Source organism: Megalops cyprinoides, chromosome 19, assembly GCF_013368585.1.
Source record: "Megalops cyprinoides isolate fMegCyp1 chromosome 19, fMegCyp1.pri, whole genome shotgun sequence".
Lineage (NCBI taxonomy): Eukaryota > Metazoa > Chordata > Actinopteri > Elopiformes > Megalopidae > Megalops > Megalops cyprinoides.
Genome location: NC_050601.1, coordinates 21,618,652 through 21,637,719, shown reverse-complemented (window position 1 = coordinate 21,637,719; position 19,068 = coordinate 21,618,652). Strand labels below are relative to the sequence as shown.

Below are 19,068 nucleotides of genomic sequence, written 5' to 3'. Positions count from 1 at the left end.
CAATATAAATGCATTTGGAGCAAACACTATTAATATAACAAGCCAGAAAATACAACAAGACGTGCAAATGTTATTTCCAGTGCAGTGTATATAAAACAATATCAGTAACAGTTAATGCAACATTAATGCATTTGGAGAAAAAATATTAGTTACCCACTTCTGTGAACTTCTGAAAGTATGGCAGCACAACATAATTAGTAGTTTTCAGATGAGAATATGAAGGATAAAATGGTATATATGGAAATGGCAGCACGTGACTGGGTTGGTGTATCTGGCTGTGCTCCTGAAGGGTGTTGAATGGTGGGGTTACTCTGCAGGGGCTGTCATGACGGAGGCTGTTTCGTCCACGTCCACCAGCGCCTTGTAAGGATTGTCACTGCTGTCCTGAGACTTGAACTGAGAGCTGGTGACATGCTGGACGATAAGCATGTGCTGAGGGGAAGAATAGAGTCACAGAAGCATGTGTCAGCAATGCAGAAACCTCTGTTTAAACATCCCTGGATGTTCCATGTTGATCTTGCATGGGAAATTCTGACATGACACCAGTGATCCACGTCAGGTTAGGGCCAAACATCTGCCTGTCCTAAATTCCAAGGGGCATAGCAGGACTTTGGTCAGCCACTGTACAAATATTTACCCAGACATCGCACTTCATTGATAGTACCTTAAGCTGAGAATGCCCTGTGGAGAAAACTATGGTTGATGGCTTAGGCTCATTTCAGTTCCCAATCAGAACAAGTGAAACAGAGAAAAAGAGAAGTTATATATTCAGTAAAATCATCAAAACATCAGTATGGTTCACTGCCATTTAACAAACTACGGAAAAGCACTGTAGAGTCATCATAATCTGGTTGTTCTACATAAGCTGTAGAACTGTCTATCATAGCTGTCTGATCGTAATCTGATATTTCTACAGAAAATTAGTCATAATCTTCAATTATACGTACTACTTAAATATTCCTTCCTGGTATTTCACACAGAATGGATTCAGTTTTAGCACACAATATTTTTTGTTTTGTTCTATGAGAATTTTTTTCATGTTAACGCTGAATTCATAAATGACAGGTTTAGAAAAAGTCTGGCTGAGCAAGTTACTTCAAGTGAACCCTATATCCAAATTCTGAAGGCTTTTGACAATTTTTGCTTCAAGGACAACTGTCTTCTTCCCCTGTAATTTTGATCGGTTAATTGATTTTTCTTCACTGGGTGAGGGCTAGTCACATTTCCTCTGTCTTCAGCCAGCTTGTTTGAAGACAGGACATATATTTTTTAAACAAGCAAATAATATACATCCATGTTCAGCAGGCAGTGAATGTCAAAATGTACATTTGTGACCAAAAAAGCCTTTGTTGCAGGGGAACATTGTTGGACACTTGCTTCCCTCTACAGTCATAATTTCCCTACATGGTATTTGTTCTGCTTTTAAAAAGAAAGAAGTGCATTCCAGTTCTTTGTCCTTGTCCTTTGTCAAACCCTTAATTGTGTGAGAGTTGAGCTGAGCATGAGCTGAATGAATTATATGTAGAAAATTCAATATTCAATGTATAAAATCTGTTAAATTCAAGCTTTTAAGGAACATTATAAGTTACCAATGAAATGGACATTACTAGCACTTAGAGGTATCCCATACATTGAAATGTTAGCAGGAGGTTACACTCACCGATTGGCTGGGGCTGCATAATTCTTTGCATGCAAATCCTGAAGTAGATATTGTAATGATCATCTCCAGCAATGATAAAATCATCATTATCGAATTTAATCCAGGTTTTAATTCCTGAAATAAAAATAAAGAATGATTAAACATGTATAAAATATATAAAACCACTTCCTATATTGCGGTTCCTGCAGATAGAGGGGAGAAATTTGGGATTCTTTGAGCAGGGTGAGAGAAATCTTTTGCTGGAAGGGTATTTTGCTTATGTATTGGCATCAAAAGTACAGGGCAGAAATCTGGAACATACTGTGTAAGAACTGCACATATGTTTACTATCCAAACCAGGGAATGAAATCCAGTTTGTTTTGAACACAAGCCCTAAGGAGAGTCGCAGTTTAAACTCAAAGGGTTTACTATTTAGCTGCATGAATTGAGTCTGTGGATGACTTATTTTGACAATGGTATCGGTTTCAAGGTAAAGCTCAAAAATTTACTAAGAAAAAATGCTGCACATATTTTTCTCAAAAACATAAACTGACAATGATATTTTAAAAGGCTTTTCATTGAAAATCTTATCAAATATAAGCAGATGACAAGTCTGCATTAGAGGTCAGCCAGGGTGAACCAATTCCCACTAAAGCACCTCCCACTCTTTCTTCCTCTGCTTCTGTGTAGGGAGGATTAAACCGGGATAAGATTCTCTGGTCAATAATGACAATTGTTACAATACAAATGCGACACACACAAAGCAATGGTGACATCTGTCTCATAACTCTCCTCCAATATATCCATTCATCGCCAGCAACAGGTGAAACTGTTGCTGTCAGGGCTCCGCCCCCTTAGCTGTGGTGTTTTGTTTTTCCCTGTCCATGTGCTTTTTGTTTTCCTTGTGTTCCTGCCCCGCCTCGCTCCCCGCCTGGTCTCCGCCCGCCCCATCACCTTCACCTGCCGTCCTGCCCACCTGCATCCCATCTCCTCGTCACCCCAGCCCTATATCTTCCCTGCGTGTCTCTGTCTTGTTGCTAGTTCGTCTCAGTGTTCCGACCTGTTTCGGCCCCGCCGTAGTTTGTTTCCGTGTTCGCCTTTCCTGCCCGCATCCTGACTACGATTCTGCCTGCCGCCTGGACTCGATCGCCTGATTTCTCGCCTGCCTGGTTCCCGACCCTGTCTGCCCCGATTCCCCGACTTTGGATTTGCCCCCGGACTGCTTCTCTGTGTTTTGAACCCTGCCTGTCTCTGACCGTCCTTCTGCCTGCCGTTTCAATAAACGCCCTGAACCTGAAGATCGCGATTGTGTCCCGGTCACTCCCGTGACAGTTGGTCCTTCACCATAGCCTACTTAGACATTACTGACAGCCGAGGCAAACCTTCCCTCCCCCTTTATGCAATCCTATTTTTGGAATTGGCAACTGTATACAAGGGTTGCCAACCTCTACACTCACGCAGGAGTGGTGAGGCAAGAGGCATGCAATCCTCCAATATACTCGCACGCAGCTAATGGCCTATTTTGTGCACTGTAAGTCACACACTGTAGTACAATGGAGTGGATGCCATCTGAGCAGCTCGCAGGTGCATGATGGGCTGCAGGGTGCCTAAGAGCAGAATGAAGCTGATCCACCAAGGGCTCTGGTGCATCATTGGCTGATGACACAAGTGCGATCGAACCACAGGAAGCGCCTTAACCACTGAGACACCGAGCCAAAATGGTTCAGTTCATTTGCTCTTGTGAGATCGCTTGTTGCATGTGGACAAGACCATGTCTTTGGCGCGCTCAAGTCAAGTTTGTTCAGTTCATCTGCTCTTGTGAGATCGTTTGCTGCGTGAGGAAAAGAGCACGTCTCTGACACTCCCAAAGGCCTTTCGACCGTCCTCTTCATCGACCGGTTTCATGAGACATAAGGTGAAAATTTCCACTGAAATAACTGCCGTGAATAAAGACCCTATAAATCCTCGCCATGTCTGACTTCACCAGGACCAAAGAGAGCAAACAACAGATGTCAAAGTTTGAATGAAACAGATGAGTAAAATAAAAAAGCATGCGGCAGCTTGTGTTTCAGAGCGGCCTGACAAACAGCATCACCAGAGGACCAGCTCCATTGGGGATCTACAAAATTAAACAATTGTAGGGAGTCATGTGATCATTTGCGGTTGTTTCTGCAGGAAACTCAGCATTTTCACTTATGAGGTACACTATGTCAACCCCCCTAAGCTGGTGGATGGCACACCTGCCGTTCAGACATGTGTGACCTTTCAAATGCCTCTGCATGGATGGACAGAGTACTACAGCAAAAACCAGAGAAAACCAGGCAAATACAACAAACTGATGCTGAGATTTTCCTCACCGATCTGCTGTGGAATGTATCAAGGAGAAGGCCGAAGCAGTACGCAATGAATACGAATCCTGCCACAACTGAACCTAAAATATTGAGGACGAGGGCAGCCTTGACCTGAGAGAGAGAACACAGGAGACTGAACAGCATGTTTACACACTGACAAAAAATGGAGAAATGATGCACAAAATAATACATATTACGTACATTTTTAATCAATACCTTTCTCATCAGATGTTTTCATAATGGCAAGTAAATTCCAATAAGAACTCAGAATTCAGAACATAAATGTAATATGTAATTATAATTAACATTCATGTGACAGTCCTGAAACTGGAGGCTGAAACCACAGTTCCAGATTGCCCACGCTTAATGAAGACTTGGAAGGCTTCTTTAGCCTTTCTGGCTAAAAGTCCAGTCAGGGCACTGTTAGCAGTTAATTCAAGGATGTGGCTAACGTCTTAGCTCTGTATTAATATACTGGAACAAGGTCTACCACAAATCAAGAGCAAAATTTGGTCAACATGGGGAAGCATACAGGCCTGTTCTTTTCAGGGTAGAGGTCACATTGTACTCACCAAACACCTGGTCTGATACTTCTCCGCTGACACAGAGACAGATCCTGAGGAAATAAACTTGAAAATTTTTTGAAATTCTGATTACAGTGCAGCACTGGTTGGATTTTCAAAATTTAAGTACCATAGGCCTGCTAAAGCAAGAAGTATCCCAATATGTGTGCTTCTAATGACTGCAAATGACTTAGCAGTGTTAGCCTTGTGCTTTATTTAGGACACAAGTTACTGCAATACAGAGAACATGATAACACTAGAGATATTTCTGTTAACATACAAGAGATGCCCAAAATGTAATCCCTCCTTCTTTTGGCCAAACTGTGTTGTAAAATTATTGTTTTTTTAATTTGTGAAAAAGCGAGTGATGAGACACTGCTCTATGGGTGTCCCTTGTAAAAAGAGAGGTGTTCAGATTTGATTCGTCCTGATTGGGTTGGGTCTGGTCAAAGAGCTAACAATTATAGACAGCAATCTGTGCTCAGTTTTGGAGTGCTCTGAAATTGCACTAATAGGAGTGGCATTCAACCCCCCCCCCCCCCTGCACACCCTTCATACTTACCAGTATACCCCCCCAAAATGGAGCTCCCACATACACTGACACAGCATGGTCAAAAGACATTACAATCCCAGTGGCGAACATGAATACTCCAATCATGATCTGGACAGCCTGGGGAAACAGACAGACAGAAAGGGTTCGTTCAGCTGCAGAGCAGCAGTGGGAAGTTAAGAGTTCTATTGCTGAGCCCATTGTGTTGGTGTTGCTTGGTTAGATCAGATGACGTTTCTCAGTAGCAGGTACAAATCTTTCACTGCCCAATGGTCACCTGTTGGGGGTGAAAAGGGAGGTTGGAGATTGACCCAAGCTGCCTGTCTCTTTTAACCCTTACTCCACCTGTCTCCTCCCTTTTCTGTCATTTCCTCTTGTTGGGGCTTCTGGGTGAAGGGTGGCAAGTGTGACCTGAATGCAGATGTCACTGAATCCAAAGACCAGCTAGAAATGCGGGTTCCTTTCTCCTGTCGCTGGGCATTACAGAGCAAGAGTGGCTTAACAAAGCTCTCTTCGAATCCCTAGATCGAAGGCTTTCAAACTCCACCTCCTGTAGGTGACAAAGGCAAATACCAGAGCATACAGCAAGAAGGAATTAGAAAAAGGACATCCTGGTTGCTCTTCTGGACAATGACCACAAATGACCAGCCAAAGCTCTGAAGGTTCTGCCATTTTACAAAAATGGATGAATGAGTTAACAGGCTAATGTTTATACATATGTTGAAACACTGGGGTTTTGGTTTGGAAAAAAAGAAACAATCTAATTAGCTAGATTCATTACCATAGCAACACCTTCTGAATCAGTGCAGGCTATGTTGAGCCGATTCTGACTGAGGCTCACTGAAAGTATAAAAATATTATCAATCAAATCTGATGCAGAAGTAGTGAAAAAATGGTGTCACCAATCCCAAGCATTCCCATAGATATTAAGCTCACAATTCAGGAGGCTTTCACTAACCCCGAAACATGTGCTCCATCTTTTCGTGCTCTCAGCACATCAATGGATGGAGGATGCTCTCAGCATCCCCCCCCCCCCCCCCGCGCCAAACAAACCACGTCCCAATCACTCAGCCACCAGTGGTCAGTTATTACTCTCTGCTCATAAATGCAGAGACCTCAGAACTCCTGATGTCTCATCACCTCATCAGGATGTGGCTCTTATTTGAAGAGAAATGGGAAGTTCTTTGTATTTGATATTTACAACTCTAAAAGAGGAACACTCGTGTTTACCTCAGCTTTCATTTTACACAAGCAGACATCCCCCCCCGTGGAACACAAGGACACACCACAACCTCCACTCCTCTCCCATGGACCAAAAGCTACGGTACTGTGTGTAGAATCTGAAAGACTGAGGAGACACCAGCACCGAGCAAGGATGCCATGGCCACCAACAGCACCAATGTCTGCACCAACAACACCAAACATGGGCTATCGGCACATAGCCCCTCCATGACTCGAAACAGCACTCGGAGCTTAAATTCACTCCTCAGGAGATATGACCTTGTGGCTTTTCTCACACGGCTCCAGAAGACAGAGTCTCATTTATATGTCACACACATCTGTTGTCACCAAGGACTTTCTGCAGAAAAGGTGTCTGGTTTCTGCTTGGCTACAGCTCACAGCTATGCTGCATGTGTGTTATTATTCGGTGACCTCCAGCGTACTGCTAAAGCAGGTGTGGCGTCTCACCCCCAAGGCTTTGGGCTCTCCTCGCAGAAACTTCCGGATGGGGGACTCTTTGTGCTGCAACTGCGGCTCTGCGATGGCTCCCACGCCTTTGCCGCGAGGGTAGACTTGGGTGATGATCACCGTCCCGTCGTCCGTGATGACAGAAGACATCCTTCACAGCTGGTCTGGGGGGCTCCCACCTGCAAATATTATTGTGACAGAATGTGGCTATCGCTCCAGCCTGAACAGAACTGTTCATAAATGCTGATCAAGTCATAACCACACAACTCGCAGTTGAGCTTAAAAAAAAACATTTTGGTTGTTACCTCAGCCTTCAAGCCGTCCACGCCTTTCAACCCCCTTCAACCATACCCCCACATGAAAATCAACGTTCACCCACACTCTGAAGGACGGCTCATGTCTGACTTGAGCTGAGCTAACAGATGCTGAACAGAGTTACACAGACATGGCTGCAAGCGACTGAAGCTTTCTTTTACAGCATACTCTTACCATGATGTCTTTGCATGGGCAACTTGAAAACGAATAGTCCACTTATGTGTCTAATTAATTATTATTAAGAATGTCTATGAACACATTAATTCAGTTTGTCTCTATTCCATTACCTTTTCTTTCAAGACCCATCTAGGAGTGAATGTGAATATAATTATTGACATGAATGATTTGCACATTATGCATGTGGTAAACAGACAAACAGACATGGGAACGTGAGTTGTGCAAGATGTGAATCATTCCTGCCTTTATGCAAAACTTACTGGAAGCACATTAGGCTTGCCTCACAGGAACAACCTCTTCATTCACACAGGAGTACCCTGAAGCAATATGAATACAATCCTCTTACTCTTAACTGAAGTCCTTAGTTGGGCAACTTGAGAACAGACACTATGTGTACATGTCTAATAAATAAGATTAATTCAGAATGTCTATGAATACATGAATTCAGTTATTCCATATTCCATAATAAGACCCATCTGTGAGTCTTGGGAAAATGTGGAAAGTGTTGACGTGGATGATTCATGTATTGTGCACAGTAGTAACGCCACTGGACATGGGAATGTGAGTTGTGCAACAAGGGAAATTCTTCTCTCCCAACTTTGGGCAATTCTATTTTGGAATCTTGCACATTAGACTCATCTCACCACAACCATCACTGACACTACTCAGGAGCTCTGAAGCAGTGAAACGAAACGAAATTCTTTACACCACTGTGGGCTTCAGGTCATTGTCAGGCTGGGATCAAGTCAAAGACTTGAAACACTTGCCCTGGCCAGCTGAGCTTCAAATGCTGTAAACATTTTGATATGTACCTACTGCATCATAATGTGTATATAAGACACATCAAGAGATACTGTTTCCATATTACGGTTGTTGAGATTAGTGTGATTACCCTGAAATTGCCCTGCATAAAGTCAGTGTCATTTAGCTCTGCTCCTTTTTACGTGATTGGTGAATTCTCTCTGGTTCACAGAGGCGTACTTGATGTTACTTGAATTACTGTAACTGTGCCAATTACTTGTGAGCTTTAAACACATCCGTTGAATAGTTTCAGGCTACCCACTGCCCAGATAGCATGTCCTTGAACCATGCCTTTTTTGTCCATTCACTACTTTAATTCCTGGAAATGGCTGAAGAAATGTGTACCAAAAGAAGGGTAACTCAATGCTCAGATATGATTGTTTGAGTGAGAAAACTGTTGACATAGTCTGTCAGCTGGGGCCTGATTAACCCTCAACCCCAAATTATCCATCATATTTCTCAGGTCAGATAGGTCAGCACCAATTCTGAAGTGTAATATCTTAGTAACATCGAAGTATCTGTATTATTGACAACGTTAATCTGCTATAAGGCAGCACTAAATTGGTAAGCAGATCCCACCTGTATGACAGATATACAATAACAAGGACATAAATTCAGAACAGCAAGTATCAAATTAATAAAATGTAGAGAAGCCATGAGTACCTATGGAAGCTTTAGCCTGAGTATCTGTATGTATACTAGTTTTGAGATAGTGGACAATTCAAGTGATCATTTCTTGTGTAAAAAAGTTCAGAGAATGCAAAATGGACAGGCTTGTATATTAGACACAGAACTATGAATGTAAAAATAATATTAGAACTAATAAATAACTCCTCACTGAAAAAAACAATGAGATGCCTCTGTTCCCATCATGCTTGAGTTTCAGATTTACGCATTTTTGTTGTAATTAAATAAAAATACATAATAAATTCTTTCAAAGGACCTTTTTAACCTTTGACCTAGGAAACAGGCTGGAATATTTGGGTAGTCTTGTGTTATGATTTATTCCACAGATATCAGTTGCGCATGCATAGTTGAGCTGCTGAAACGTGCCTCTTTATTTTGCAATGGCAAAAGTTACTGTATGTCCTGTCCTTTTTTTCATCTGATTTTTCATTCTCATTTCACAATCTCACAAACCCATTGCACCACAGCCTGTGGCAGCAAGAGGCATTCACCTCCACTTCCTCTGCAAGATGCCACTGTACCAGGAGCCATGAATTTCTTAACAAAGGTCAGTACAATAGGAAGTGGTAAATTCAGCTTTTTAAGAATACATCCCATTTTGCAATATGTCTCATATTGCCATCTCCTGTCTTGTGAAGTGTGTGACTTTGTGTGAAGTCTGCTTTGACCCTTAACCATACGGACACAAACTAATTCATAAATTTAAAATGACTAAGTCATTTTTCCTTTGCTTTACCTACTTTAACTCCCCAGGGAAACAGAAAACCTTATGTTCAGTTCCAGAACTTTTAAAATATGTTTTATTCAACAAATTATTTAAAACTGGGTATAAATATGACTCATTATTTTCGAGACTTTACCATGTCCATTTGTATTAACATTAAACTATAGCTTTAAAAGAAACTGCAAACAGGGAAAATGACCCCTTAATGACTCCCTGTTATATCAGGATTTTTGTTCCTATTTATTCAGGGCTTTGAATAAATATTGAGGCCAATGTGTTTGTTGAGAAGCACAGACATTATTAGTTTGTATTAGTTTAGTGTATTAGTTTCTTTTGCCGCCATGTTCTAAGCTCACTGACTTATGGGACAAGATAGCCAGGATGATTCATGTCTAATGGCTCTAGCTAAAAACTTAAAGTGTGGGTTCACTTGCACAAAATTAACCCATTCATGTTACAATATTATTATAATATCTTCATTACAATATCATTACACTATATTTGTATATTATATTATCGCTTACATGACTAAAAAAACTGAATCTGCATGCTGAAAAACTATACATGATTCACACACTCCCTTATAATGCTCTGTGTACTGAAGCCACATGTCCTTGATATTTCAAAGTGCTTGGCAGTTTTCATGCATAAAGTGGAAAATGTTTTTGATGAGCTGATTGTTAATGGGTGATACAGGGTGCGCTGAGGTTGCTGAGGTAGTGCGCCCTTGTTGTGTGCATCAAAGCACAACCAACGCCCATTAAGGAACGCTAGCCTGCGAGTAGATTACACACGCATTCTGAATGCATTCCTGCTTTATATAAAGCAGTATCTAAATCCGATCTTTATTGGATCAGTCACAAATTGCTGCGCATGCCTCGGTGAAAACGATTTGCTTGAAGGGAAGAAAATCGATTTTGAAAGGACACAGCTCCAGAGCACAGAGGAGGGAATGACAGGATGTTTACACTTTTCAGGCAGCTGTATCTTGGCAGAGAGAGACACCCCTCAACAAAACACATCTCCATGATGTAATGTCTTAAAAAGGACAATTGAGAGAAGGCTACAACAGTAAAGCTTGTGCTATTTCTGTCAGCATTATGCTTGGCTCCTCTTAAATCAAGAAGAAACTAAATATGTCATTTGTTCAGTTAGGCGACTGAAGAGAATTCTCATGACATGTTATCTCTCCACACACAAATGTTTGCCCTCACATGACAACAGAGCTACTTCAAAACCCTCAATGATACTACTTAATTTGTTTAGTTACTGTTACTCAGTCTGTTTCTCATACGTAGAACACAACGAACCGACACAGCGAAATTGTACACACTGCAAAAAAAAAAAAACACCTGACTGACTTCAAATGAAAACAGCTCTATTTAAAACCAAATATAACACATTAAATGAACCATTTCAGAGGAAAACCAGGCTGGGAAACCATCCACACGCATAGCTCAGAAAAAGTAATAGGGTTTCTTACCAGTGCTGCACTCCAAATCAGGTAAATTCTGTTTCCAGACTTATATGTCTTAGTCCTTATGATGGAGCAACACAGGAAGTGGAGCACAGAGAGAGAGAAAGTGCACGCGAGAGAGAGAGAGATAGCGGGAGGGAGTGAGTGAGCAGTATTTCACCCGTCTTGGCTGTGCGTCAAGTAGTTACTGGAAATGTGTAACACTAGTTCATTTCAACCCCCACCAAAACAGTCCCCACAGGCACACACAAAAATAAACATTGCATAATTCAAAGAATATATGTAGTAATTAGACGGACGGAAATCAGACTTTTAGTGGAACTTGTGACAATGCAGCTTAGCACTGGCCTTGCACTTCAGTGGCAAATTTTATTTTAACATCTTCTGATGTGGACTGAACTATCCAGTTTGAAAAAATGTGGGGAAAAAGAACAAATATGGTCCCAAGGATTTCTGTTGTGTTCTGTTAACAGCACTGCTGTACATTCTAGGTGCCTAGGCAGTGCAGACATCTCCTATATACCCATGAAATGCTGGCTTTTGCACATGTCAAGGGAAAAGTGCATGCCCCATTGTACCATGTCAGTTCATGCAATCCGTCATTAAGAATGTGAATCTGGACATTGTAATGACTTTTACTCTGCATGGTTTGTGTGGGTTAGGTATATTGTTTTTTGTACATGAACACAGGAAGCAGGTAACTTAGCAGTGGATACAGAAGTATATAGGGTGCGGTTACAGGGAAAAGGCCCATGCCTATGTATGTACCTCTGTTATAGACATTGGGACTGACAACCAATGCACCTACGGGGAGTGCTTAACACACTGACAATGAAATTTTAGTCATGTGTCACCCGTTTAGATTTGAATGAGACTGTCTTTTTTATATGTTCGGTAAGGTATTGCAGTGATGTGGTGAATTGCAGTAAGACTGCAGTAAGCCTTGTCTGTTTGTCTGTTCAATAGTGTGAGCTCAGTTTTTTTTCCTTTTCCTGTTGTTGCTGACCAGTGTCAGTGTGCTCTTATGTACATAATTTTGTACATATTTCCTTTTTTGTATATAATTTTTCCCCTCCACTATATATATGTTTCACTGGTACACCTGCAAATTGCTGTAATAACCAGGAGATGTGGTTCTCACCTAACAGTTACGAAGCCTCAAAACCACTGAGATATTTGACCTATCACTGGATAAAGAATGAAACAATGTGCTCCCCCTGGTGGTCATACTGTGGTACCACTGTGAATGCTCAAACTTGACTACCGTGCCAATTGATTGTAGGCCAAGATCTCAAATTCTACATTTTTTCATCCTCTACCATGAGACCATCTGTGTTCTCATCTGACTGTTTTATTTTTTCAGACTGGATTAAAATAAATTTGCCCTCATGATTTTGTTCATATTTGTAATTCAAGTACTTCTAAAGCTCACTTTAGAGTCCAGGCAACCCCAACTGACAACTCCTGGCAGGTACAGGAGTATGCATGGCACTGGCACTGAAAGATATGGCACTGGCAGGCAGGTAGGAAGACACACAACACCAGCAGGTAAGCAAACAGTGCTCAGTGCTGGCAAGTGGGGTTGATGTGCAAGTTTAAATCTTTTCTTACTTTTGCCACTGCTGTTCTCAAGTGTGGCTACAGGAGGTGAAGGGATTCCAGTCTCTGCCATTTTCTGCCAAATGGAGGAGAAACCTGCTGCCTCAGAAAGCCTCAAATTGTACTATTACAAAAAAGGCAGAGATGGGTTTCGAGTGGCTCAGCTGATAGGGTGTTTGCTTTGAACACGGGCTGAGGCCAATGGCCCAGGTTTGAAACCAACCATGCAATTTGGTGACAATGTCTGGGACCGTGGATCAAACTGGTTCCATTCTGTCAGGGATAGGGGAAGGCCAGGGCTTTCTTCACTCACTGCTCTTAGGTACCCTGTGATTTGTCAGGTGCCTACGAGTTGCATGGATGTCATCAGTGGAGCCGTGCCTATTGAGTGCCCACTCCACTGTAGTGTGCTGTGTGCCCTGCAGTGCGGAAACTAGCTGTTGGCTGTGAGTGTAGCAGAAAATTAAAGTTTTCTCAGCACTCCTATGTGAACGTTATGGTGTTCTTGTGGTGTACATCTGGCAATTCCAGAAGAGGGTTCCATGAAGGGTATTAAAGCATAAAAAAGGCAAAGACTACTATCGGTGATGCTTCGTTACTTGTTAACTTGCTAGCTAGCCAGCTTATGAAATTAAAAACTGAGTAGTCACCTTCCTTGGACAGTGGGTGAGTGGAAAAGGTGTTGCCACAGAGCCAGACAAAGCAGCCACTGTTCGAGTCTAACTGGTCCCCAGGGACCTGTGGCAGCTGCAAGTTTTCCTGGGCTTGGTGTCATATTACAGTCTTTTCATCCAGGGATTTGCCACAGTGGCGGCAACCCTCCACCAACTCACCAAATACCCAACAAAAATACCCAGTTTAAGCAGCATCCAAAAGGGCTGCCGTCAGTCTTGAATGCTCCTAGTCACAACACAGACTCTGTGCTAGATACTCATCTGAGCATTGAAGGGTTGGGCTCTTTCCTAGGCAACCCCCAAAGTCTAGAATGCATTAACTTTGTGGCCACTGCGCAAGCTGATGCCTGTTGTATGTAACGTGTTCACTAGTCCTTGTCAGTGTGATGGTGAAGCCCCGCTGCCAGAGGTGTGATCCACATGCTCCGCCTGACAGAGGTCCCCCAGGCCAGAGCACGAGCTCCGCTACTGCACCGGGGAGGAATGCAAGGGATGCGGCCAGTTGGCGGGTGATGTCCTGGATTCCTTCCGTAACCGCTCCGCTGGGATTAAGAGCGGTCACGACATGTGACACAAGGGTCAAAGGCTCAGTGTTGCGCTAGGCCCCCACTGAACCAGATGGCAGTGGTTTATTGTGTGCAGCCAGGAGGCTACACCGTCACAGAGGCTGCTACAGTCTGCAGAGCGCTGAGGGGATGCTCAGCCGGTTTAGGGTGCCGGTGTTACACACCATCTGCCCTAGCATTTAGCCATATGGCTGAGAAGCATCATTTGTATATTGTCTCATGTTACATACATGACAAGTGCTGCTTAACAATAGACAAATGATGCTTAAACATATGCTGTCATATGTTTAAAGTGCACTGCAAGGTAAACACACGCTCATTAACTTTCTCTTTATTTAAATAGCCACCATAGACACCTAATCAAACATGAAAATCCGTTCAATGTTGTAGCCATGCAATATTTAACACCGGTAATTCATCCATACTGTTGCTAGACGGCTTAAATATACTGTGGGTGACAAGTGAAAAATGACTTCAGTTACATCAGCAACATTTCTTTTTACAAAATTCTAAGCCAGGGTACTGAATTTCCACCTGTGAATACACAGACAGATCCGTATTTTGCAATATACAATACACATACACAAGGTCTGTGGGCTTGTAATGAGCTTCCAGTTTATGTACTGAAGCACAGCCGATCATTCGTCACCAAGGCCAGCATTTTAAAGATCAAGATCACTGCGTGATGTCACATGCTTAAATCACATGAGGTCAGTCTCCAGTGTAGGAGTTGCAGACCACTGTGTAGGTGATTAAACTTTGGGGTAGTCTTCATCTGCAGCATAAACATTCAAAAATGGTATTATGTCAGCCATATGTTGAATCCTCACAGTTAATGACCAGTTATTCAAAAACAAATGGTACATGTTTGGAATACCAATTCAAAAAATATTATCATATATCGAAAACAGTTATTGAATATTATGAATGAATGTTATTGAAAACATGCAAATTATTGCCCTTTTGGTATATTACAATATACTCTATTCATGTTTTGCATTAATATACTTTAATTGTATTTGCAATAGATTCCGGGGCTGAACAACATATTTCTCAATATACTACAATGTATTTAATTTTCCTATTGGTAAGAACAGAAATGTCTTTTACCAGTAAACAGAAAGTAGCAAAGTACTCCCACCCAGACAGGTAAGTTTTCTGCAGCACTGTGATGGTCACTCTTTCCCCATTCAAAAATATGACATTAGTATTATTTCGTAAGTAGTGGATTATTATTGTTAGCAAAGGTCCGGAACACCAAAACGTGTTTCGTTACGACACAGAAGCAGATTCGATATTCGCAGCAAAAGACAGGTAGGTTTATTTGCACAGGCGGCAGTGGGAACATCAGCATTGAGTAGAAGTTCAATGAGCTATGATGACCAGCAGGGGTGCTGTTTCTGATTGGTTTTGTGGAGCTGTGCATAGCTAAACAGCTCCCTCTCTAATTGGGTATTTCCTGAGCCCTGTAACCTAATTGGCTCCGTAGGGTTCACAAGAGGTGCCATTTGGCTCCGGTCGGATGTAGTGACATCGCTTTGTATTCGAATACACATCGCTTGTCTCCAGCGTTCGTATTCGAATACACATCGCGTGTCTCCGGATCAAACGCCATGCCATTCCACAAAACTGCCTCCTTTTGATAACACACCCCATGTCCTTAATATTCTACATAATAATAATTAATAAGTATATTACTTGTATCCAAAACTTGGATGCAAAAATGCAAAAGAATGTATTTTTATAAATTGCTGTCACTATCAGACAACAGAAACACCACTGTCAAACATCTCCAATAAAAATGTTAAGAAGCATGGACTTAAAATGGAACATGGAATTAAAAAGCACATGAGAAACAGATTCAATTAACACACCACCTCCACCGCCCAGTGCTCTGTCCCCATATGACCAGGCACACAGTTTTCATGCAAATCACCAAACCCTAATCATCTCCAACATAGCCACCTGAGACCCAGCCATTCTGTTTTGTCTTCTGTTGTGTACATGTGTTTTTTGAGCCTTGTTTCTGACAACTTCCTCTTCCTGTCTTTAAAAAATGGCATCCATTCCTAAAGGCATGTGTTGTGGGAGGCAGAGAGGTACCTCTTAAAATTGCTTGGTTATTAAGTTTGTGAATCAGATATTTAGAATTCTTTCTCTTACTTCATGTATCAGAAACAATAACGCCAGTTAAGAGTGATGTGAAATATTTGTCATGTGCTATAACAATCCATTCATAAATGTCTTCTGTTGTGGATGCTACGGTCTGCTTAATGTTTTTTTCACATGTTGTCCTCCATGCTGTAGGAGAAAGGTCATTTACACAGGGAGAGAAAATCTTGAACAGAAAAATGGATTGATAGCCTTATCAGAAGATGAAGATGCGGAAGCAGGTTGAGGCAGACAAAGAGGTAGAGAGCTCAGACAAGCGAGTCTGGATCAAGAGACGCAGAATGACAAGGAACAGGACCGTCACCTACTAAGGGGCTAGAAGTGACACGTATGATTGAATGTTTTCCTTATGTGATGCTGGAAGGTGTGGGTGGGGGCACAGAGAGCTGTTCCCCTTTTTTGGCTGCTGCCAGTCCCTTCAGCTGTCTCCCACAGCCTGGGAGGCTTTAAGACCCGGGACAGCAGTGGCCTCACAGACAGGCACCTGTGCAGCTGAGGCCGTGTGTTGACGTATTTCACTTCGCTTATTTTGGAGGAGTATTTTGTTTGTTCTGCCTTACCCCAGAGTAGGGAGAAATAAACGGCCATTGGCCAAATGCACCATCTAGAGCCTGTGCCGCTGTCCAATCACTGCCTGGCAAGGTGGCCTTCGCCATCACCCTGCTACATCCTAATATTACATTCTACTGGATACGCATTTGGTAAATATCTACAATACAAAGAGCAAAAATGTGTTAGTGAATATAATAACTAGAGGTTGTGAGGAGTTCAGCACTGTATTCATGATTGGGGATAACTGCATTCAATTGCTACCTTTTTGATAGCGAATGTTCGGAGGCATGATTGTTTCACAACTGTGTTAAAAGCATCTCCTGATGTTCATGACATTCCTTCAACCCAAGATGACTTCAGTCCAGTTCAGTATTTTGGACAGTACGTCAACAACAAAGTTATTGAGGACATGGCAAGTTTCACATATCAATGTGAGATTCAGATTTCAGGAAATTCTCTGAACACCTCACTGGAAGAACAGAAGAACTTCTTTAAATTACATTACTGTCAATTAGCAGATGCTTTTATCCAGAGTGACTTATATAGGTAAGAATTTTTTACATGTTACTCATTTAAACACTGGGACATTTACTGAGGCGATTCTGTGTTAAGCACATTGCCCAAGGATACAACAGCAGTGCCCTGGTGGGAATTGAACCAGCAACCTCTCAGTTATGAGTCCTGCTCCTTACTACTATGCTACACTGCCACTCCTTTGGCATTTGCCACCTCTTTGGCATTGCTGTATGCCAGGCATGCCATGGATACCCAAAGATCAAAATCTACTGAGCCAGAAAAACAAGAGTACCACTTAATATGCTAGTCCATCTCAAAGGTTTTTTAACCTCAGAAATTCACTGAAAGTCACTGATGTCCTTGGTGTGTCAGAGTAGATAAAGGTGACATACCAGCTATGGAGAGAGGCCACTCCTGGACAGAGTATGACCAGACCATCTCAGTCAACCAAGGGCAGGAGAGCTCTACCATTTGGGGTGGCAGTGTAGCACAGTGGTCTTCGACACTGCAATGACTACGTCCTGGATTCAGTGCAAGTCAAACAGCCAAGTGCTGGGAGAACCCACGAAGAACCCATTTCCAAAAAGAAATACTGTTCTTAAAATCCATGACCTATAGTTGATAGAATTCACAGTCAGGTGAAAGAAATTTATTAAGGAAAGTTTCTACAACTTCTACAGTTTGAATCACAGTCAACTTGGACAGTATTTAGAGACAGATGCAACTTGGCATATTTTTATGCAAAGCCTATTTCAATGTCCACTACAGTGCACATGTAATATAAATAAAAATGTCATTTGATATTTTTTCTTTGTTTCTTTCACCCCACACACTGAGCAAAGCACAAGATTGCTAAAATTGATAAGCTGTTATTTTGCTAGGCCTCAAGAGGATGGACCTGGAATGTAAACAATACCATTAGCGCACTACTCGCCAGCGGACACACCCCAACATGTCTGTTTCAGACAGACAGCTCACTGTACGAAGGTTGTGACGGTCCCACAGATCAACTGCACAACTATATTATCATGAGTCTTTATTTAACGACCTTTGCTAACTAGCATAACGTTAGTGGTTGCTTTTACCGAGACTGATTGTTTTAACGAGGAACGAAAACACAAGATACGTGCAACGATTTTAACCATTTTTAATTTCTCTTTCTTTGAGAGCACACTGGTGATACGACTGAAATACTTGCCATGTAGAATATTTGTGCTGTTTCAATCTTGTTTTATCCGGAAAAGTTTTGGCTGTCTTTCTACCTACTCTCTGCAGCATAGTTGCTATGTAACGGGCACTGCCTCCCGACGCATAGCGCAGTACCTAATCTATATGGCAGCAGCTCGGAAAGTATTCACGGGAGGAAGTAAAGTAGTGGTTCGTCTTCAATATGGTGTCGTCCGAAGATAAATAGTTACTGTTGCCATGGTCATTTTGCTTCCCCAAATTCCTTCCTTCTTTTGTGTCAGCAGCTCCTAAAAAGGCGACATACTGCAACGACTGTCTGCTTGCTTTGCATGTGGTAGTGAGATAGCCGGCTCAATAAAGAGGTTGAATAAACTATTTTTGAGCGGAAGAAGAAAAATACACGACTTACCAGAGTTCCACGATCTCTCAGACAGACTGGTGTTGCCTTCAACATACGCCATCTGTCGGGAGACAAATGATAACGAGGCGAAACTAGAGAGAGCACCAGGAGCAACAGTTTTTTGTGGGCATAATGTTTGTTAAACCTCTGAAGGGCTGAGATGCAAGAGGTGTTGGTGCTGGTCTTGGTGTTGATGGATATGGTGTACAAAAGGCCATAGGGTATTAGGGTGAGCATGCATCCTCTTTTTCCCGGACATGTCCTCGTTTAGAGACACATGTATGGTCACCCTAGCATTAATATTCTGAAGACGCCATCTACGTAAAAAAAAAAAAAAAACAACCAATTTTGACTCCTTAAACTGTCCCCTGTACCTACTTTGCTCAGTGGTTCCTACATACTGACCATTTGGTTTCACAAGATCAAGT

At 42.1% G+C, this 19,068-nt stretch overlaps 1 protein-coding gene across 2 annotated transcripts; it reads right to left on the bottom strand.

Annotated features, from left to right (window-relative positions):
- LOC118794946 (membrane-spanning 4-domains subfamily A member 4A-like) lies at positions 1–18,699 on the bottom strand. Of its 2 annotated transcripts, none has more exons than XM_036553242.1 (7): positions 18,650–18,699; positions 6,793–6,971; positions 5,116–5,223; positions 4,563–4,619; positions 3,997–4,101; positions 1,661–1,774; positions 1–432 (listed from the first exon to the last, which is right to left on the bottom strand). In XM_036553242.1, the coding sequence occupies exons 2-7, from the start codon at positions 6,940–6,942 to the stop codon at positions 307–309; spliced, it is 660 nt and encodes a 219-aa protein (XP_036409135.1). In that variant the 5' UTR covers positions 6,943–6,971; positions 18,650–18,699; the 3' UTR covers positions 1–306. The 2 variants fall into 2 exon arrangements, with proteins under 2 accessions (XP_036409135.1, XP_036409134.1); XM_036553241.1 differs by lacking the exon at positions 18,650–18,699 and adding an exon at positions 10,980–11,099.
- Between the last annotated feature and the right edge of the window lie 369 nt (positions 18,700–19,068).